General features: G+C 39.2%; 1 protein-coding gene across 1 annotated transcript in view; it reads right to left on the minus strand.

Annotated features, from left to right (window-relative positions):
* Positions 1-23730, minus strand: part of BTC (betacellulin) — a 50174-nt gene that overhangs the window by 17103 nt on the left and 9341 nt on the right. Inside the window, exon 2 of the mRNA XM_027544754.1 lies at positions 9016-9114. Within this exon, the coding sequence (XP_027400555.1) occupies positions 9016-9114 (99 nt within the window). The remainder of the gene's footprint in view (positions 1-9015; positions 9115-23730) is intronic.

Here is a 23730-nt window from a genome sequence, read left to right on the forward strand (position 1 = left end):
TCCCACATCCCGCAGCTCGTATGTGGCAGGGCTGGGACTCAGACCCAGGCAGTCCTTGCGTTTGACTGCTCCACTCTGTTGGGCAGGTAGCAGTCATCTGCTCCCTGCCTGAGGCACCCACAAGTCCTGCTTCTCTGAATCGAGATCATCCCACTCATTGGACCCCTGGGGGGCTTTTCCTGCTCTGAACGAGGAAGACTGGAAGCTTCATATCCAGGATTTCATTCCCTATACTGACTTTTTTCTTACCTTTTAGAATCTTAATTGCCTAATTTTTCAATTAGGGGAATAGGGGGGATAATATGGAGCAATTTCTCCATCGTTTACCTGTAAAAAGTTTCAATAAATAAGGGCTGTCAAGAGAAACAGTAAAAAAAAAAAAAAAAAAAATGCTAACTAGTTGTTTCATGGGTTGATTCACAATAAACGCCTACCCACACCCAGAGAAAACAGCTAACTAGCCAGCTGACCCAGGGTCGGACTTTCCATTGTCATGGTATGACCAACAGCTTGCAGGACTCAGACACCTGTGAAATCAGAAAGCCCACGGTGGTCACCACAGAAGGGCATTTCACACTAGGTTTGGCATGGCACCTGGCACTCCAATGACATTAAACAATCCTTTTAGAGAGAGCAATGACCACTGAACTTTTAATTAATATTATGAAATGAGTAAATATATAGCTGCCCAGGGTCACCACAAAGGACACTCACAAAGAACTCTGGATGATCGGTACAGAGGAAATTCCTGGGATGCCAGGTCACAGAGTTTCAGAGGGTGGGAGACGTTGGAACTGGCTGACCTGGTTTTGGTCGGGGACTTGATTACCAGTCCTGCTGACTGCTCGTACGTGCCAGACATTTGCTCCCATGCCTGCCAGTCAATGGGACTCTGGTTGAAATTTCTCCCATAAATAACTGCAAAATGTCTCAAAGGCAAAGATCTGTGTATTTTGGCAAATAGATTGATCGAATGAAAATCAACTTCCATTCATTGAGTATCTCCTCTTTCCAGAGGCCTGTAGTAAGCATGAGAAAACATCAAAGAAATAAGAGATACCCTATCTAACTAGCGACATTGGCATGATAGAACAAATTTAATTCAATAATAAGCAACAAACCAGTAAAAACAACCATAGTAACCACGTAAACAGTGTGGTCCACTGGAAACAGTGGAAAAAACACTGGCTTAGGAGGAAGGAAATCAGTGTTTCATTTTCAGCTCTGCCTTACATGAGCCATATGGGTCCAGGCAAGCTAATTAAGCTGTCTGAGCCTCAGTTCCATCATCTGGAAACTGAAGATGCTAACATCTACCTTAAAGGGCTGTTGAGAGGCTCAAGTGAAAAAATGCATGTGGAAATTCTTAACTTCCCAGGTGGCGCTATTGGTAAAGAAGCTGCCTGCAATGCAGGAGACCCAGGTTCAACCCCTGGGTCGGGAAGATCCCCTGGAGAAGGAAATGACAACCCACTCCAGTATTCTTGCCTGGAGAATTCCATGGACAGAGGAGGCTTGTGGGCTACAGATCATGGGGTCACAAAGAGTCAGACATGACTGAGCAACTTTCACTTCACTTCGTATGCAAATTCCTAGCAAAGTGCATGAGACAATAAAGTCCTTAGTAAATGAGTTGATTCTAGAATCTTGAAAATCTTGACAATTCTAAGAGAAGTCTTGCAGCAGTACCAAGAGGGCTTATCTAATTTTTTAAAAAATTCTGGAAAATGCAGAGTTTTTTTAAGAGATGCAAGCATGAGTGCTCAGTCATGTCAGACTTTTTGTGACCCATGGGCTACAGCCAGGCTCCTCTGCTGATGGGATTCTCCGCAAGAATACTGGAGTGGGTTGCCATTTCCCCCTCAAGGGCCTCTTCCTGACTCAGGGATCGAGCCAGAGTCTCTTGCATCTTCTGCATTGGCAGGCAGATTCTTTACCATTGACCCACCTGAGAAACACTTTTAGGAGATGGTGAGCAAGCAACAGAGTTGTGGAGAATTTCAAGAGAGACAATTCAGTCTTCAGGAATATGCCAGCCTTATGCAGGAGGAGGGAGGCAGATTTAATGGACATGGAAGAGACCTGAAGGAGAGCAGCCAAGGATGGCTGTGAATGGAAGTCAGAGACCTCAAATGTCAGCAGGCTGAAGTTTTACCCTTGAATGAGGTGGGAGAGAGTTGAAGAAGGTTCTTATGGGTTAAATTAAATGGTATGTGTGAAAGCTAAACTGTGAAGCATTTTACCAATGTATTAGACAATAAAGCACAGAATGGATTAAAGTAAGAAGATGCCAAGGGGGAAAGGAGGAAACTAAGTCACATCTGAGCCACGCAGACATACATGACACAGACCTGGGGCAGGGGAATGGAGGGCAAGGAGATGAATAAAAGAATAGAGAATCATCAGTACCATTTCCATCATAAAATACAGAGAATTTAAAACATGATTAATACAATAATCAGGTAAGAACAGGTAAGAACAGGGACCTACTGTATAGCTCAGGGAACTCTACTCAATACTGCATAATAACCTATATGGGAAATGAATCTGAAAAAGAATATGTATAAATTCATCACTTTGCTGTACAACTAAAACTAATACAGCACTGTAAATCAACTGCACTCCAATAAAGAAGCAGTGAGACTTCCTGACGGATCTACTGGGCTCCAGAAAGGTCTTTTCTACTTTGTAAAGCACACCTGACTTTAAATATAAGCTATATGGCTCTGTATCCTGAACTTCACTAATTCCTCTGGCTGCCATGCCCTGCTAAACATAGCCAGCCTTTTTAATAAACACCACATAGAGCAAGATACCAGAGAGCGCCTTAACCAGCAGCTGCTGGATGCAGTGATTTGATCAGCCTCGGTTCATCCAAGCAACACAAATCCATGCCAGGGAAAGGGTTGCCAGGTCCTGTTTTGATTGCTCACAGAGTTCCCTCCTTTGCCAAATAAGCATGCCCTTAAATATTCCCAGCATTATTTGGATTTGAAAACACTTCCATGTCACCAAGCAGAAAATGTCCTGTGATTTCTCTATGGAACTTTAAAACCTGGAAGAAAAATTAATCACACATATTGCCCTTCCCACTCCACACTCCCCCCCAAAAAAAGCTAAATGGGAGCCTCTCCCTCTCTCTCTTGCATGGAAATGAGAAGGCTTATCAGCATTTCCTCCTTTGAAATGCACCTAAAATTCCAGTTGCTTTCATCTAATATTCATCAAGGTCACATTATCTGAAAACTGAACAGCTATGAAATCCAACATTTTCTGCCTATCATGAGACCTGATGACATAGGGAAGGGGACGGTAAAGTCTATCCTTCCATTCCAGAGATATTTATCAAGAAAAAGGAAAAGTTAATCTTATGATAAAAGAATGATTAGTCCTACGTATTGTGTTTCTCTGTTGACAAGTGAATGGCATGGTCTTAAAAATGTAACAGCCATGAAGATTCCTCTGATATTGAGGTTTGTTTGCTGTTATTTAGTCACCAAGTTGTGTCTGATTCTTTTTCAACTCCATGGACTGTAGCCTGCCAGGTTCCTCTGTCCATGGGATTTCCCAGGCAAGAATACTGGAGTGGGGTGCCATTTCCTATTCCAAATACTAGGGGTGGTGGAACTTAATTACTCTTTTTCCCTCCTACTTGCTCTTTTCCAACTCACACTCCCCAAACCAAATCATTTCTCTGGGAATGAGTTTGTTCCGCAAAACTACATGGAAAAATTGCATGTACCAGATCACAGCACAATCTTTTAAGTGGATGGGCACTGCAGGTAACATATCACAAACTCTTCATGAGACACTATATTCCAAAGATTCTACAGCCAATTAAATAAGAAATCACCAGGGCTACTGGAGGTCAATGATGTCAAAATTTGATTCCAAGAGTTAGTAGAAGGGATCAGAAGTAAGAATATCTTTCTTTGATAGTATGGGCAGGTAGATAAGAAGTGGTCACATTTTGGGGGGTCATTAGAATCATTAGATGAGATGTGATGGCTTCTCTTGGGCCAAACTAAAGTGGAGAAATACAGCAGACACCCAGATAACCTAGTTTAAAAATAGAATTTTCCTCATTTTGATGGATGCTTTGATCAAACAGTGTGGTTCTTTAGTCTTTCTGTGTGTATGTGCTAAGTTGCTTCAGTCGTGTCTAACTCCTTGTGACGCTATGGACTGTAGCCCCCCAGGATCCTCTGTCCACGGAATTCTTCAGGCAAGAATACTGAAATGGATTGCCATGCCCTTCTCCAGGGGATCTTCCAAACCCAGGGATCGAACCCGTGTCTCTTACGTCTCCTGCATTGGCAAGCAGGTTCTTTTCTACTAGCCCCGCCTGGGAAGCCCTAGTCTTTCTGTACTTGATTCTTATTCTCCAGCCAAGCAGGCTTTGCCATGCCTTTGTGATTAAAACTCTTCACAATTAATACATTAGGCTTATTTTCATAAAATCGTCTCTTACGTATTCTGATAATGCTCATGAAAAATCTATTTAATGATTTTGCAAATGGTATCAATATCAGCAACTCTTCTGAAATCAATTACTGGGATAATGCTTTTTTGGTAAATCTCATTACAGTATTTATAACCTCTTGTATCTCTAAATCTTTAGTTAAATACATAGTTAAATCTCTATGTAAGAGATTTAAAAGAGGGGAACTAAATTCAGGCTTCCCTGGTGGCTCAGATGGTAAAGAATCTGCCTGCAATGCAGGGACCCAGATTCGATCGCTGTGTCAGGAAGATATCCTGGAGGAGAGAATGGCTACCTACTCCTGTATTCTTGCCTGAAGAATTCCATGGACAGAGAACCCTAGCAAGCCACAGTCCATGGGGTCGCAAAGAGTCGAACATGACTGAACAACTAACACTTTAAACTTCTCAACTTTATAAATTTTGAGATAGAAGTCCTACAAAAGTTAACAAAGAGAGAGAGGAAGGGAAAAAAATCCTTATAAATTGACCTTCACACACAGATATCTGACCTAAAAAGAGTGGAAAACAACCAGTGCACCGAAGAGTTCAAATGGTCACAGCAGAATCTGGAGAAAATTTCCTCCTAGACTATGAAGTACAGCCTGAGACTTTAATATTTTAGACCTCTTCCCAGTAGGGACTTCATTTTACAACCTTCTTAAACCAAGAAGGGAGGAAGAAGGTTTTATATTTTTTAAGTTAATTTTTCTTCTTACCTTGCCAACTATCTCCGTGGGACAGGGGAATGTAAATTCAGGATGCTCTTGAAAAAGTGCAACATCAGAAAATTTATTGTAATTGAGGATTCCCATTTGTCTTACATTCAATGCCATTTTTTGTCAAAATGTGAATTGGTCTATTTCTCCAGGAAAAGAAAAATAAATCTCACAGATGTATTTGTTACCCTCCTGAGCTTCTAGGATATGTTTATACAGAGGGCCAATCAGGCCTCATCAGCAAGTCTTTTACCCAGAAGGACTGTGTCAACCATCTGTGAGCTTACAGGACTGGACATTCACTTATAGCTGCTCTTTTCATTCTAGCCCTTTTAAAGGAAGAAGAAAGAATTCAGTGTTGAGATTTGCGTGTATTTCATATATTTAAAATTATTCTTGGCTAGGAGATAAATAAGAATGGACAGGGAAAAAATTGCATTTCTTTTTGTTTTTCAAGAGTGCATGTGATGCCTCCTTTGCTCATTCTCCCTGGCTGGTTTGACTTCAACTCCCTCAGCTCCTAAATTTTGCAATGCATTGAGGCGCAACACTTACTCAGCTTTTCTCCTTGCTCCTCTTCCTCTCTGGGTGTTTCCTGGCTTCAAACAGCTTAATGATAACAATGCCCAAATTTGTTTCCATCCCAGATCTCTTCCTCCCATGCTAACTGCCTCATTAACATATATCTCACTGGCATTTCAACTTAACACTTCCAAAATGGAACCTAGGATTTCCACCCTCCTCAAATCTTGTCCTTCCTCATCTCAGTAAATGGCATCTGCCTCTTTTTTCCTATTACCTTTGTGACCTCATCTTTGACTATTTTGTTCATTGCTGCATCCTTGGCACTTGGAACAGGGCCTCCTGTATAGTAGGTAGCTCATAAGTACTGACAAACTGAATAAATGTTTCATTCAAGATAGAAAACGACGGACTAAAAATGGAATGCTTAAAGACTGGGGCTGTTGGCAAGTAAAATCCTGAAATCATTTAGAAACAAGAAGGACCCTTAAAAATCATTTAATTCAGGGGTCCCCAACCTCCAGGGTGTAGACCAGTACTTTCTGTCAGATCAGCAGCATTTGAATAGAAATAAAGCACACGATGGGCTTCCCTGGTGGCTCAAACAGTAAAGAATCTGCCTACAAAGCTGGAGACCTGAGTTCCGCCCCTGGGTCGGGAAGATCCCCTGGAAAAGGGAATGGCAACCCACTCCAGTATTCTTGCCTGGAGAATTTCAAGGACAGAGGACCCTGGCAGGCTACAGTCCATGGGGTCACAAGAGTCAGACATGACTGACTGACTAACACTTTCACTTTTTCACTTTCAAAGTGCACAATACAAGTAATGCAATTGAATCATCCCCAAACAACACCCCCATCCCCAGTCTGTGGAAAAATTGTCTTCCATGAAATCAATCCCTAGTGCCAAAAAGGTTGGGGACCACTGAAAGTCACTTCTTTATTTTACAGGTTCCAAATTAAGTCTTTGAAAGCTTGAGCAATGTGCTCAAGGTCACACAGTTACTCAACAGAGACAATCTGCTCCTGTTTTACATTAATTTCTCTTTCAAGAAACTACTGTCATTTGCACTTTCAAGGAATTGTTTTTTTCAGAATTTTTCTCATGTATTGAACATTCCAGTCTTCTAAAGTGATTCTAGAATATTACCATGGGAATTAACAATACACATTCTAGAGCCAGTCTTTCCAAGTTCATGTCAGGCTACTCTGCTTACCTGTGACCTTAAACAAACTAGGAAACAATTTATAGACTGAAAGTGCAATCTACAGCCTCTATAGAAAATAGCAAGGAGTTTATTCAAAAATTTTAAGTGGAACAGCCATATGATCCAACAATACCACTCCTGGGTATTTATCCAAAAATCAGGATCTCAAAAAAGAAGCTGCATTCCCATGTTAATTGTAGCATTATTCACAATAGCCAAGATGTGGAAACAACCAAAATATTTATCAAGAGATGAATTGATAAAGGAAATACAGTATATACAGACAATGGAATATTAATCAATCTTGACAAAGAAGAAAATTTTGCAATATGCAGCAACATGGATGAACCTGGAGGGCATTATGCTAAAAGAAATAAACCAGTCACCAAAGGACAAGTAATACATGATTCAACTTATATGAGTATCTAAATAGCCAAATGCACAGAAACAGAGTAGAATGGTGGTTGCCACAGGTTGCGGGGAGAGGCCTTGTTTGTTGTTCAAGGGCTATAAAGCTTCAGTTCTGTAAGATAAATAATTACTAGAGATCTGCTATCCAACATCACATGCTATAGTTAATAATATATGCTAAGTCACTTCAGTTGTCTTTGACTCTTTACAACGCTATGGACTGTAGCCTTCTAGGCTTCTCTGTCCATAGGATTTCCTAGGCAAGAATACTGGGGTGGGTTCCCATGCCCTCCGCCAGGGATCTCCCCGACTCAGGGATCAAACCGAGGCCTCTTAGTCTCCCGCATTGGCAGGTGGGGTCTGGGAAGCCCCAGTAATATTGTATCATGCACTTAAAATGTTGTTAAAAGTTCTCATGACAATAACAAAATTTAAAACTACATTTAGGAGAATGATAAGTAATAGTTTTTAACCCTGTCAATCATGAGATTACAGAATAATCTCCCAAAGGAAATGTGAAAGTGTCATTTAAGACATTCGAAACCAGACTGAAGGAAAACACACATATAAAGTAGGCTTTGTCCTTCTCACTACACAGGTGACAAGACTCACACCGTCAGGATCTAAGACAGCATGGACTCCACAGCCCATGGGCACTCTCCAGGCCACCCACTAAGGGGAGGGAGGAAAGAGGAAAGTCGGGCTAGAACTGATGACTCACATCAGGACGACTTGCTCAGCGTGCTCCTGGCTCAGTTACAACATCCCCAGGACACTAGGAAAGGAGCACTTGCACCAGGTCACCATACTGCAGCTCAGAGAAGTTTCCAGAGGTTCTTCTCCACTCTGCCCTACTTTCAGAACTGGCCTATGTTGTATTGTGTTTTGTTTTGAAACAAGAAACAGCCTCTGTAGAAGATCAGACCATACAGTGTATAAATGACAGACAGACCTTAGACCAGAAGTCAGTCAGCTGTGACCCAAAAACCAAATCTTGTTCACAGCTTCTTTCTCTAAAAAAAAAAGTCTTATTGGAAGACATCCAAAGCCATTCATTTGCATACTGTCTATGGCTGCTTTCAATGGCAGAGCAGAGTAGTTCCAAAAAAGACCACAAACCCCACAAAATCTCAGTTTTTACTATCTGACTCTACTAAAGTTGACCCCTGCCTCAGACTAATAACTTTGAGAATACTAATTCAAGCATCTGTAAGGTAAAATATGTTTTAAAAATTGATGCCTTCTTCCCTTCTTTTAAGTTATAAAATAGAAAATAAAATTTTGAATTTGAATAGAATGTGCCAACTTTCTATGAATCTAGTCTAAGATATCACATGATGCTAGAGGCTGGAAGTCACATCTATGATGGAATGAGAAAGACCTGAGTGTGAATCCCAGATTTGCAGTATACCAGCAGTGTGACCTTTGGCAATTACATATTCTTTCTAGCTTCACCTTGAAATAAAGTAAAAAATGTTACTAGCTCATAGAGTTCTTGCAAGGAGTGAATGCACTACTGTATGTAAAGCCCAGTGCCTGGTACATTAGCAAGTGCTCAAAAAACTATCTGGTTTTATGATTACTGTATTATCAACTTAAAATTTAGAGAAGTCAGCTTTCTGAGATTGAATACAAAACTGATGAAATACAAAGACATCAGTAGTTATGCATTACCTGGGCAGTTTTCTGCGTGATCTCCACAAAGAAGGCCATCATCTTCAGGACTTCTGGTTGAATTCCCATCTGCCAGAACACAGTGGAGGATCACTAGACCTTCAAGTTCAAAACAGAACCAAAATAAACATGAAACCTTGAAAACGTGCTCAAGACAAAAGATTCTATCAAAGTCTCAACCATTTATGAAAATAACAAGCCTGTGGCTCCCATTTCCAAGTTATTTTCTTGCAGCATGGAAGGGGCACCCAGGCCAGCATGTCTCATTTTTCAAGCTCAAGGCTCAAGACAGAATTTTCAAACCAGTATCACTTTCTGGGCTTCCTTGGTGGCTCAGACATTAAAGAATCTGCCCACAATGTGGGAGACCTGGGTTCGATCCCTGGGTTTGGGAAGATCCTCTGGAGAAAGGAATGGCAACCCACTCCAGTATTCTTGCCTGGGAAATCCCATAGACAGAGGAGCCTGGAGGGCTACAGTCCGTGGAGTTGCAAAGAGTCAGACACGACTGAACAAACAACACACACACATCACTTATATCTGATGAGACCTGGCCCTATAAGTGAGAAGACTTAGCCATAGCTGTGATGGAGCCTTATCCTATGAGCAGAAGCACAAAGGGAGTTCTCAGCCACCTGATGGATATATATACACTGGTGAGCTTCAGGGAAGAGGGATAATGAACCCATGTGGCAATGTATTTTCTCCACTGGTCTTCACATGCCCAGTGCTTCTCAAGTTTTAACTACCCAGTGTGCTTCCATCTGGGGAGATGCAAACTAGATATTCAATTCATAGGAACTGTTTTAAAATTTGAAGTTCCTCCAGCTTAGTAACTCTGTCTCTGAGAAGGACAGGCCTCATGGAAAAGCAGGCGGAGGAAAGGAACATGGTGCTGAGGTTAGGAAAGTTTAGAATACAAAGGGTAGTCCTTGCAGGGATTCTGATTCAAACAAACCAACAGTAAAAATCACAGTAAATATAATCAGGGGAATCTGACAATCTTAAGAAATTGTTAGAGTGTCAAGTGTGATAGGAGAAGGAAATGGCAACCCACTCCGGTATTCTTACCTAGAGAATCCTGTGTACAGAGGATCCTGGTGGGCTGCTAGCCATACGGTCTCATAGAGTCGGACACGACTGAAGCGACTTAGCATGCATGCATGCATTGGAGTAGGAAATGGCAACCCACTCCAGTATTCTTGCCTGGAGAATCCCAGGGATGGAGGAGCCTGGTGGGCTGCCGCCTATGGGGTCGCACAGAGTCAGACACGACTGAAGCGACAGCAGCAGCAGCAAGTGTGATAATGATATTGTGGTTTAGATTTTAAAAACAGAATTATATCTCTTAGAGATATGTATTTAAATACTTATTAAGGAAATTAATGTATCTCTGATTTGCTTTAAAATAATCCAAAAAGGGAAGACAGGTGTGCAGCAGTGAGGGAAAGGCATAGATGAAACAAGATGGTCCCTATATTGCTCATTGTTGAAGCTGGGTGGTATGTATGTCAAGGTTCACTCTGCTGTTGTCTCTACTTTTACATATACTTTAAAATATCTATAATAAGAAGCTGGAGAGGAGAGGGCAGAGGAGGAATGATAAAACGGCTTGGGAGCTGGATGATCCTGAGTTCATAATCTGTTTTTGCCACTTTAGAGCCATGTACCATGGGCGAATTTCATAACCTCTCGGTTTCCTCATTGGCAAGATGGAGATAATTATTATCCCTTCTTCAGAGTGCTGTCGTGAGGCTCCAACCAGCAAAGTATGCAAGGCACTTAATGCAGTGTTAACGCTTAATCAGTACTGTTAAATTACTCATTATTATGTAACTAGTAGGAACAGAGTAACTTGCAAGAACAGAGTAACTTGCCCACTGGTTGTGTTGACAAGGTTCTAAGCTGCACATGTCCTTCAAGTACAATTAAGCTCAACAAACATCCACAAGCACCCCCAAAACACACCTGTGGACAGGAAATGCTCTACCCTCAAACTCCTCCAAAGCTGCTAAGGCAGGTAATCAGCCAACCAAGTAACCAAAACACAGTGATAGTATTGTACCAGATAACAATAGAATCTAGAAAGTTCAAAGGCGGGAAGAGTTTCAAAAACAGTTTTTTCAAAACAGAGAGTTTTTTCTCTCTCTATTGAATTGGGGGGAAAAAAAATTTTTTTTTTAAAGAGGTGGTACCTAGCATTGAAAACAGTGAAGAAAAAAAGAAACTCATATCCATTGATAATAGGTAAATTATTACTACTCTTCCGCAGGACAATTTATCAGGACTTTTAGCTAAAAGCTTAAAAATTGTCCAAGTGCTTAAATCCAGTAATCTCATTTCTAGCAAGTTTTCCCAAGGAAATAAATTAAAATACATAAAAAGATTTCACTACAAAATTTCTACATGTGACATGGCTTATAAAAAAATTAGAAATTGGCCTAAATATCTAACAATAGAGAGCTGATTAAAGATATAGGAAATACTTCTGGGTAATATAATGCTCTTCAGTCATAAAAATTTATTTTCAAACATTTAAAAATATCCCTCAGTAAGAGAAGCAAGTTATAGACTAGTAATTAGTGAGATCTGAGTGTTTTTTTCTGCATGTGTTTGTGATAAATATAAAAATATCCATATAGATAAATAGTTTAAAAAAAAGATGGGTAAGTAAGTAGATAGAGTTGCCCACATGGTTAGAAGAATTTTTTGTTAATTATCCTAATTTGCACTTTCTAATTTTTCTACTTGACTATTCTGTTTGTTGAAACAATAAAAAAGGAGCAGCTCAAATTTAAAAAAAAAAAAAAAAAAACACAATTTGGCACAATTTGGATACCAAATTTCTATATATTTTTCTGCCTTTAACCCTGTTACCTGGCTCCTCCTTTCACACTTAGAACAAACCAGAAACAGTCATTTAAGACTTCTCAAGTACAGGAGCTATATATTTCCCAGCTCTGAAATCCTGTTATTTAACACAGAACACAAGGGATATTCAACAAATGTTGATAGAAGAGTGATCTTAGATTAATCTATGAACATACAAAACAAACATTAAGTTCAAAGATCCCAATGTCAATGTCCAGTGGAAAATTTTATGCTTTTTTATTATAAAACAGGTTTAAAGCATTTTTAAAACCCCACATATGGGCTTTCTTCATGGGCACAATCAGAGGCATTAATTCTTCGGTTAATCTGTTCTGATGATGGAAACTGAAAAAAAAAAACCATTAAATCTCATAGAGATTTAACATCTGCAAACTAAGGATGGCAATATCTTCATCTTAAGACTATTGTAAAATGTAAATTAACATAAGAAAAGATACACACACGGCTTGACAGATAGTGTACAACTTTTAATCTTCTTGAGTTCCTTCCCTTATCAGTTTATAATTTAACACAACATTCTTTATTCCCACATGACAGAGGAAGTCCTGATTCCATGGAAATCCTGCCTGGGCCTCCGAACACTCTGGCAGGCTGTGCCCAGGCTGTCTTCTGCTAAGGCTCACTCCACATGCTGGCATCAGCTGGCAAAGAAATTCCACTAGGGAGAGCCCCTGGGAGGACCCCTTGGGTTAGACATTCTCGGGCCAATTAGACACCAAGTTCAAGGGTCTGTGATGAGGTACATAGCTCCTCCTACTCCCATGCAATAATCTTCATTAGCTGGTGGTCATGAACCAAATCAAGCTTGATTTTAAAGAACAATTTACTTGGTCTGCATAGTTTTTTTAAAACTGAATCATGATGGTTTATATCAAGCCTGGATTTTTCTGCTTCTACTTAAAAAGTGGAAGTCTGAAACACCTTCATAGCAACAACTAGCTGGAACCTAGTAGCACATGACCTCTTTAAATGCCACAGACTCCATCAGGCTTGCTGAGTTCATTTATTTTAACTTCCTAGACCCTGACAGGAATCTGAGTGTGTGATCCATATGGAGAGACTCAGAAATCAGAGAAGTGCTCACAAAAGCATCTACTCAATATTGAAGGCTGCTTCAAAGAGAAAGGACGCTCCTGTTTCATCCATAATTCAACAGATATTTATTAAACATTTTGGGTTTGGCACTGATGCAAGACACTGAATGTTCAAAGATAACAAATATCATCACTACCTTCAAGGAACTCATATTCTTATAAGGAAGATCGATACACAAATCCATAAGATATAATGTGATAAGCAGAACAGGTAGCATGGGACTAACACAGGGTGGAGAATCAACTTGCATAGCAGCAAAAACTTCACAGAGAAGGTGGGAATTACAGTGACTTTTTAATAGGTAATAAATGCTTTTTTAAAACATCAAAACTTCTAGAAAACAAATACTGAGTTATCAAGATAACGTGATTATATCATATTGTTTCAGCAGTTGACAATATTTATGTGGTAATGATAATATAAATACTGATGAAAGTGAAAGTCACTCAGTCATGTCTGACTCTTTGCAACCCCATGGACTATACAGTCCATGGAATTCTCCAGGCCAGAATACTAGAGTGGGTAGTCTTTCCCTTCTCCAGGGGACCCAGGGATTGAACCCAGGTCTTCTGCATTGCAGGCAGATTCATTATCAGCCGAACCACAAGGGAAGCCCAAGAATACTGGAGTAGGTAGCCTATCCCTTCTCCAGCAGATCTTCCTGACCCAGGAATCGAACTGTGGTCTCCTGCATTGCAGATACATTCTTTACCAACTGGGCTATCAAATGTGTCATAAAATTAAGACCATTAATTAGCCAACATAGACCATGTAGAGTAACTAGTTGTGATTAATCATTATCTATGCAGTGCTCATCTATGCAGTGCTCATCATCAAAGTGTTTTGAGTATTACCCTTATAGTCACTATACTGGAATGAGAAGAGAAACTCAACAAGTCTAAACTTGACAACTCATGAAATAGTATTACAAATGGTTTAGCAATACAGAGGTAAATACAGACGCAGCACCTTAAAGAGTCAAAAGTGGTTGATTCTAGCAAGGTGAAGAGCCAGGAAGGCAGGAACAAAGATCTGCTATTCAATATTATGATCCTTTTAGCACTATTTGATTTTTAAAAATCTGTGTATGTGTATTACTTTATTAAAAACAAAATTAATTTTTAAGAAAAAGACAACTAAAATTGTAACTAACCAGGGCATTCTAAATGAAAGAGACAACTTATAAAAAGGCATGGCATGAATAATACAACTTGTCCAGTTCTTTGGAGGGCTGGTGGGGATTGTGATGGAAGAAAAGATTGGGGGGCCCGTGGGTCACAAATGGCTGCTGCTGCTGCTAAGTCACTTCAGTCGTGTCCGACTCTATGCAACCCCATAGACAGCAGCCCACCAGGCTCCCCAGTCCCTGGGATTCTCCAGGCAAGAACACTGGAGTGGGTTGCCATTTCCTTCTCCAATGCATGAAAGTGAAAAGTGAAAGTGAAGTCGCTCAGTCGTGTCCGACTGCAGCCTACCAGGCTCCTCCATCCATGGGATTTTCCAGGCAAGAGTACTGGAGTGGAGTACCATCACCTTCTCTGCACAAATGGCCAAGAGCCATGTTAATTACTTTGGATCTGCTTCCCTGGTGGCTCAGACAGTAAAAAAAAATCTGCCTGCAATGCGGGAGACCCAGATTCCATCCCTGGGTCAGGAAGATCCCCTGGAGAAGGAAATGGCAACCCATTCCAGGATTCTTGCCTGGAAAATCCCATGGACAGAGGAGCCTGGAGGGCTACAGTCCAAGAAGTCACAAAGAGTTGGATGTGGCTAAGCAACTAACACTTTCACTTTCGTGTAGTTAAAATGGGGTCATTGAAAAGTTTTAAGTGAGAACCATTGTGATCGTCTGTTTTTCCACTTTGAAAAGGTTCCTTTAATACCAGTACAGGTGATTCAGATACACCTAAATGACGGTGGTGGCAACACAACCCTATGGAGAAGAAGAAATTAACATGAGAGACATGCACAAAGTGAAATATACACAAAAAAGACTTGGTGACTAATAAGCTAGAGTAGGAGGTGGGGTAAAAGGAGTCTAGGATGACTCCACAGTTTGTGACTAGAGTTACTGGCTGGATTGCGGTACCAACCACCTGTATAAGGTATACAAGAAAACAAACAGGTTGAGGATTGCTACAGACTGTTTTGTTGAAACCTAATCTCGAATGTGATGTGACTAGGTCGTGAGGGTGGAGCCCTCATGTTTGGGATCAGACCTTATGAAAGACACCTCACAGAGCTCCCTTGCTTCTTCTGCCATGTGAGGACACAGTAGAAAGATGGCTGGCTATGAACCAGGAAGCAGGCTCTCTCCAGACACTGAATCTGCTAGAGATCTTCATCTGGGACTTAGCAGCCTCCAGAACTGTGGAAAATAAATGTTTGTTGTTTACAAGCCACCAAGGCTATGTTATGTTATTACAGCAGCCCAAACTGAATAAAATAGGCATGGAGAAAAATTCAGTTTTAGACATTCTGAATCTGACATGACTGTGTCTCATTTACAAATAGTAGATAGATATTAGATCTGGAACCCTGGAGTGAAGTCAAAGCTACAGGTTCTGAATTTTGGAGTCATGAAAAATAAACTGGTATTTAACACCATTGATATGGATCTGTTAGAAAGAACTATGTGAAAAGAAAAAAAAAAGCTGACTAAGCATACAATCCTGAAAAAAAAAAAACAAAAAAAACCCAGTATCGTAGAGGAGCAGAAAGAGAAGAGACCTCAAGGGATCAAGAAGGAACAGCCACAGAACTAAGAAGAGAAGTTTCCTAGAAGAATTTGATCAACTGTATATGGTGACTCAGCAGTAAAGAACCACCTGCAGTGCAGGAGACTTTGGTTAGATCCCTGGGTCGGGAAGATTCCCTATAGGAGGAAATGGTGACCCACTCCAGTATTCTTGCCTTGAAAATCCCATGGACAGAGGAGCCTGGCAGGATATAGTCCCTAGGGTTGCAAAGAGTTGGACATGACTGAGCAAAAGTAGGGATAAGGGCTGATGGAGAATTAAAAATAAAAACTGAAATATATGCATTAGATTTGAAAACCAAAAAGCACTAACAATATCTTGCTAGATAGAAATGGCATGAAACATGTGCAAATAACTGTAGATTACTCTTCAAAGATTAGAAAGGGAAGGGTACCATTAGTCAATATGTACAGAAAAGAGAATTATTTTGCTTTCATCCTTATTATGAAAGATAATTGACAGGAAGATGCCAAAGGTACAAGGGAGAGGCAAAGGATGAATGAATGACAGAGGCAGAGAGTTTGGAAAGTTTAGCCCAAAAGGCAGGGCCACTGCAATTGCAAGGCAGTCCTTGGCTGTCAAAGTTAGTAGTTCTGGCAGATATAACTTTATTTCAAGTGAATGAAAAGTCCTTGGTGAATAAAAGCTTAAAGACATCTTATATTCAATATATCTTACCTCATTGATCACAGAAACACACGTTCTGGTTAAAATGAGTGGGAAATATCTAATGGGTTTCTCCACTTTCACACTACTAGCATTTTGGGGCTGGATAATTCTTTCTTTCAGGGTGCTATGTGCTGTACTATGACTAGCAGTATACCTGGCTTTTGCCCACAAAATGCCAGTGTCATCCCCCTCCCTTCCTCCATCCAACCCTAACGTCACAATCAAAACTATCTCCAGACCTTGCCAAATGTTTCCTTGGGTGAGAAATTACATTGGTTGAGAACCACTGAAATTCTCTTCAAACCATTTTAATTTTTTTTTTATCCAAAACACAGCTTTCATTTTTTAAATATATTCCTTTAATCTAATTCAACTGCATAGCTTCAAAGGCTCAAATTTTGACTTAAAAAATTTCTTAGGGAAAATGCCATTATCTTATAGAAAGATCACCAGACTCAGTCATTAATTCACCACTTGACCTTGAGTTAATTAACACACTCTCCTGAACTTTTTCCTCAAGAAAAAGTACAATCAAAGGCTCTCTGCCTATCCCATGATCTAGTTCACAAAAATCAAGTGCAATAATTTAGCAAAAGAATTTTTAAAAGAAGACACATTATTAAAATTATGTTTATCAGAGAACCTATGGATTTTATTTTAGAGAAAATGAAAGAAAGTATGATCCTAGATGTGGAAAACATAAGATTTTCATTCAAGAGTCACAAATTATATTAAATTTCAGAATTAGTAAGAACCTCAGAGGTATTCAAATCTCCTACCAACCAACTCTCATGGCTAAATTGCCTCAGTCATGTGCAACTCTTGCAATCCTATGGACTGTAGCCTGCCAGGCTTCCCCATCTGTGAGAGAGGCAGGCAATACTCCAGGCAGGAATACTGGAGTGGGTTGCCATGGCCTCCTCTCTGGGATCTTCCCAATCCAGGGATTGAACCCATGTCTCTTATGTCTCCTGCATTGGCAGGTGGGTTCCCACTAGCTCTACCTGGAAAGCCCCCAACCAACTCTCAGCTTCTCTATAAAACATCCCCTGAGACAGTTCATTAAGCCCACCTTTAAAATTTTGGCACAGAGACTTCACTGTCTTATAAGGCATCCCATTTCAATGAGACCATTCACCCATTCTTTCGATCACAGTCATTCATTCGAAATAAATATTAAGCATCTATTTCTAAGCCTCTATAAATGCTTCTTTATGTTGAACTAGTTTTTTCCTTTTCATAATTTTACTCTGCTAATTGGAATCACATAGAATAAGTCGAATCTCTCTTTCTCATGACAGATCCTCATATATTTGAAGCCAGAAATCAGGTCTTCCTGAAAGAATTTCTCTTTCTCAAGTTAAACGTCCTGGTGACTTCAATCACATTTTACCTGAAATCACCAAGACCTCTCATAAACCTTACATCCTCCTTAAATACAAGGTTCAAATAAAGCAGTATTTTACATGGTTTGGCAAAGACAGAGTGGGGCTCTCAACCACCACAGTAAAGGCACCATATGCAGCCCCATAGCATATCAGCCCTTTTAAATTATTCCATTAATTTCAGGGGTTTTATGCTGCTTAGAATAAAAAGAAACTCCTAAGTTTCTTATATGCTAGAAGGCAGTGAATTGATGGATTTTTTTGTTCCTTTGTTTTGTTTTGTTTCGTTTCAGTTTTCACCTAAACATGAATTTGCAGTTGTCCCTTTATATTGCATTAAATTTTAGCTACCATCCAAATATTTCACAATCTCTTTGTTTTCTTATTCTTTCATTCAGTCTATTATCCATGTCTCCCTGCTGCACATGACCTGCAGAATTCTCAGATGCATTCAAGCAATAAAAATAACACACAAAAAAGTTAAATTAGCTGCACTTACTAAGTGACTGGATATTGAGTCTGTATTTCTGGGGTTGGTTTTTAAATGGCGAATCTACTCATAAAGACAAAAAGGAAAAGAAACCTAATTCTACTTTAGTGAGTCAAAGCTCCATTTACTTTTCTTCACTTTGAGGTTCTCAAATTAAAAATTATGGAACGTATTAAAAGTATTATCCCCGTCAGCCAGCATAGAGAATGAAGTCATTGGGAACAATACAAGCATTCAAAGAGACACAGTTGACAAGGAGCATGACCCATCGTCTTAAAGTTACTGCTAATGTTGAGGTAAGTCATACACCAGCTGGGTCAACTATTTAAAAAGATCAAACGTGACCAAGCCAAACAGTCACATATGTTGTATTCGCCTCATCTCTGAGCTGAACTTTCCGTTTTTAGACCCAAGTGCATTTTATATTTTTAAAATAATATAACAGTATCACAAAATGTCCGTATGTCCTAATTTAGGACATCTACTCGTGTCTACTAAATCCAGTGATTTCCTGTGATATCATATCAATCTTATTTTAGGATTCAAATCACACTCCATGTCCCATTAGGCAATCCAACTGTAAATCAACAGAGAATATATCAATTTACAAATATAAGCAGAAATCAGAAGAATATTTCATAGTCAAATTCCCAAAAGTTCATTTATATTAGAGGGATTAATAAGAAAAGGATATGTTTGGAGACAAATGGAGCTGTATTTGAATCCTGAATGTACCTTTTAATTTACCAGCTTTGTGATATGATCAAGTTACTCAACATTGAACTACAGGGTGTCCATCTACAAATGGAGGCCTATAATACATGACTTACAAGGTAACAATTTAGCTAGCTGCTTAAAGAAACTGGAAAAAGTAAATTATGATTATTAACCTTGACAATACCTGTCACAATATAGGACTCAACAGAATAGCAGCTATGGGACTAAAAGCAAAAAAATTCTTATTTCTCTAGTAAAATATAGATTCTCATTCTCATTAATGGGACATTTCTACATTTATGGTGTGATTTGCCTCTTGTATAAAGTATTCCTATGAAACAACCTACAAAAGATAAATAAATGTACATATACCTATTACACTTCTAAAGTGCAAGATGAAATGTGTTCAGTGAGAAAAACCTGTATGTTGGTCTTTTCACATGCTGTTTTTCTCCAGTGTTTTTTAAAAAATAATTAACATGAACACACTTCAACCAATTAATAGAAATACATCATCTTCTACATTTATGTTTCTTTGTATTTTCAGTACAGTCTGTCAGCAACTCAGCATGGTGTTTATGTCAGATGGGTGGTACTGATTCAGTTGGTTTGTTAAATAAGTCAATGATGCAAATATAACAGATAAATTCAGATCTTAGATGATACTATTTAGCAATCAAATGTATTATATATCTAATTTTTAATTTCTGAAAAATAAAATTAATAAAGTTTTAAAATTTAAATCAATGTTAGAATTTAAGCAGCTGGGAAATTTCCCCAATGTATCTCTATTGTTAAAAAGAAAAACAGAATCCTAAGCATGCATACTATACACAAAAAGCATTTTCTACATCCAAAAAGAGGACATATCTAAAATGAATTTGAAAAAAATATTCAGGAGTAGAAATCCTTTTTAACATTGAGCTTGTGGGTGGCTGAGTAAAAAACTGTGAAATAGATTGAGTTTGACATTGATGTTCTCCTCCATCTTTTGGTGACTCCTTTCCTATCCTTTTTCATTGTTGTCTTTTCCTCTCCTATAAACCAGTATCCTCCTATTGCTTTAACATTTCCCCTAATAGAACATAATTTCTTCCTAGATTTCCCTTTCCAAATGCATTTGCTTTCAAAGCATACCTGCAAAGAAAGAAATTGTTTAACTCAACAGAAATACTCTAGAATAGAGTGCCTCAACTGGGTCTTCTAGGAGCCTGAGATACAGATTAAGGGATTATCACTTTGTAGGGGATGTACAAGCTCTGGGTCGTGAGAATGAGAAAAAAGGAAAGGAAGCTGAGAAGGAGACAATGCAACGTCGTGAGTGTACCCATCACTCTGGGTGCAGCTCCAGAGTGAGTCACAAAGACAGAAATGAGTGACACGTCCACTCATCCATGGTCTATGTAAAAAGTCTGTAAAGGAACTACATCTTGAAGTAGCACAACAGGAGAAAGAATGCAGGAGGGATTTCTCTTCCCCAGTCACTTCCATCACCCATTTCCCACTGGATGAAATTTACCCCTCTGGGTGCTGCCTGCCCCTCTTTTTGGCCCCGTGGTGAGTGAGAGGCTGGAATGCCTGCCCTGGGACATGGCCTTGTATCTAAGTCCCGAAAGACGGGCAACCTGGTATGAGCAGAGAGCAGACCAAGGGACAAGGGAGGTAGTTGAAGGGCCCTTAAGAAATGCCTGACTTTGTGTCCCAATATAGTGGAGTATTTGGTGGCATCAGAACACCTCAGAGGGAGCCTTGTTCCAGGACAAGGAGAGATTTTTCTAATATCTCTCAAATCACACCACCAGAAGGACTATGTATTCTTAAAAAAATGAAAGACTGGTTCCAGATTTTCAGGGCTAGGAGAGGAGACCTAGAAAAGGGTAGAGAAAAAAATGAGAGTCTTCACAAATAGTTTATGTCCATTCAAAATAAGAGAAGTAGAATATGAACTCCTTCCTCCTTCAACACAAAATTTTATTCAAAATGGTAAAAACAATATCTTAGTGTTTAAGAAGGACTTAGGATGATGGATCACATATATTTAACTCATAAAAGAACACCACAATAATATTTTTAAAGCTCAGAAAGGGAAGCAATGTAACAACCTGTCATACATAAACTAACTCATATATCTGAAAGCTGTCAACACAATAATGCCTTTGCCAGTAAATCAACCTTTTTATTTTGGCCATTGACCATTATTAAATCTATGACAACAATGACTAAATTGAATAAGAACCCTATAGTAACCTAGAGCTAGTTTCTTAGAAATCATCAGTTGTCAAAACCTGACTTTTTTAATCCTATTCCTTTATGATAAGGCCAGACAAGACAGTCAGACGTTGTAGCACTTTAAATGAAAAGCTCTGGGCTCACTGAATTTCTGTAATAGTTCAACGAGAGGAAGCAAAAGGAACCAAGGAAAAAGAAAATTTGTTATCAAGGAGGATTATCCAAGTGCAAAGTGAGGAGGAATAGCAAAGTTGGCCTCTCGATCCAGCGATAACACAGCCTCTGACCCATGAGGAAACAGTCATCAAACTTTAATAATGGTAAAGAAAAGAAAACCCTATGTTTTAGAGTAGATAGGGTTTTAGAGTAGATAGGGTTTTAGAGTAGATGCTCACCCAACCTAAAAAAGTCCCAGAATTTAGGCCCTTAAAATAATTTAACCCAACTTAACATTAACCCATTATTATCTTTATTGATCAAACCATTTGCAGAGACAAGAAATATCAATCAATATCAGATAGTATATTTATAAGTGCCAGGGCTTCCCTGGTGGCTCAGATGGTAAAGAATCTGCCTACAATGCAGGAGTCCTGGGTTCGATCCCTGGGTCAAGAAGATCTCTTGGAGAAGGGAATGGATACCTACTCCTGTAGACTTGCCTGGAGAATTCCATGGACTGAAGACACGTAGACGACAGTCCACGTTGTCACAAAAAGCTGGACACAACTGAGTGACTAATGGTAAATAACTATAAAGAAAATAAATTCTAGTAGAATTCCAAAAAGAGGCAAGGTGTTGAGCTGAAGAAACCACTGGGAAAAGTTTCACAAAAGAAGTTGGAAACCAAACTGAACCAAAGGTAATGACATAGAAAGGAGCTGAGTATGCTCTGGGGGCCAATGAGTAAAGATGTCCAATCAGAGTGAAGAATTATACACAGAACTATTAGACAACAAGGGCCTTCTTGATGTGTGCGGTGTGACTATGAAATTATTCAATTGATTTTCTTGTGTGACCTATGAAAATAAGACTCATTAAGAAATAGTCACACCACATAGTTCTAATTGAAACTTTGCAACCTCTGTTCACCACATCCTGAATAAAGCATCTGACTAATCTAGAAAACCACTCAAGAAGTATTTAATAGGGGTGGATGCTGTTGGTTAGAAATCAGTAAGAAAGAACAGAGTGCATTTTGTTTGTTATGCTTCTGTCAAGGCCAATGAAAAGTGTATTCATTTCATCTGGCATCTAAGTCACATTTTTGTACTTCTTGCCCTCTCTTCCAGGGTAATTTTCATTTATCTAAAAGTGAGTAGAGAATCTTCTCATGGAAGTTTCCTATCACAGGATGGCAATTTTATAAATGTGTCTCCTGAAATAATAACATTTGAAATTTTAGTCAACAGAACTTATCAATTATAGTTATATCAGGGATTTTTCCCTTCACAATAGGATCCCAAGTGATAATTATCATCCCAACAGATGGTAAAATATAGAGTGCAGAGTCTTTAAGGCAAAAACTGAGGCTACAGCATGGGATTGATACTATATCCCAGGATATACTCTCATCACATCATATGAGGGGTACATGATACTGTATTGGCATTGTTGGTTGTGTTAACCTTGATAATTCTAGTCATGGAAAGACATGGTTACTGAATACAGTTTGGGGCAGGGAGAGTGGGGGAATAAGTGATTTTTTTTTTTCAAATTCTTTACCGTTGGCCCCCAAGGTCTCCAAATGTCCTGCCTCTTCTCCTCTCAGGGAAGTCAGCCGACAGTTTCTTAGTTTGAAACTCTATCTACCTACCTCCAAAGTATCCCCAAAGTGAAGTAGCATCATAGTAACATCCATCATTCATAGAGACATAAGCACCCTCAGTGGTCATTTGGTCCAACTCCTACCTCACCTGGGAATCACCTCTATACAACCTTCCTAAATGCCACCCAACTACAGACATATCCAGGCTCACGAAGCTCACCACATCCCAAGGCAGCTGATTCTATTTTTTTCAGAGCCTTATTGGGAGAAATTTTCCTAAATTAAGGTGAGAGTATCTGCTATGTACAAGAATCCTCAATTCTATATTCCCTCTGTACTGGGAATATAGCCGCGAACAAATCAGATAAAAACCCCTGACATCATGAGTCCCATTTACATTCTAATGGAACTGTGGAAAACATGGTTATAATGAGGCAGACTTCTGCTTCATTTTTTTTCCTTTGCATGCTTCCAGTGGTGAATATGATAGCAATTTCCTTTGATCAAAGTATAAACAACACTCCAATAGGCTTAATGAACACAATGATTCTATTTTTCCCTTTTAGACACACCTATGAAATAATTTAAAGGTTATCTACATATTCATAAAGTTAAGAATATTAATAAATTTTGAGCAATTTTTAGCCAATTATCTGCTAAAATCTTTTCCTGCATATCCTATTTTATCCTCAATACACTCCCATGTCTCTAGAT

The sequence above is a fragment of the Bos indicus x Bos taurus genome, chromosome 6 (assembly GCF_003369695.1).
Source record: "Bos indicus x Bos taurus breed Angus x Brahman F1 hybrid chromosome 6, Bos_hybrid_MaternalHap_v2.0, whole genome shotgun sequence".
Classification (NCBI taxonomy): domain Eukaryota; kingdom Metazoa; phylum Chordata; class Mammalia; order Artiodactyla; family Bovidae; genus Bos; species Bos indicus x Bos taurus.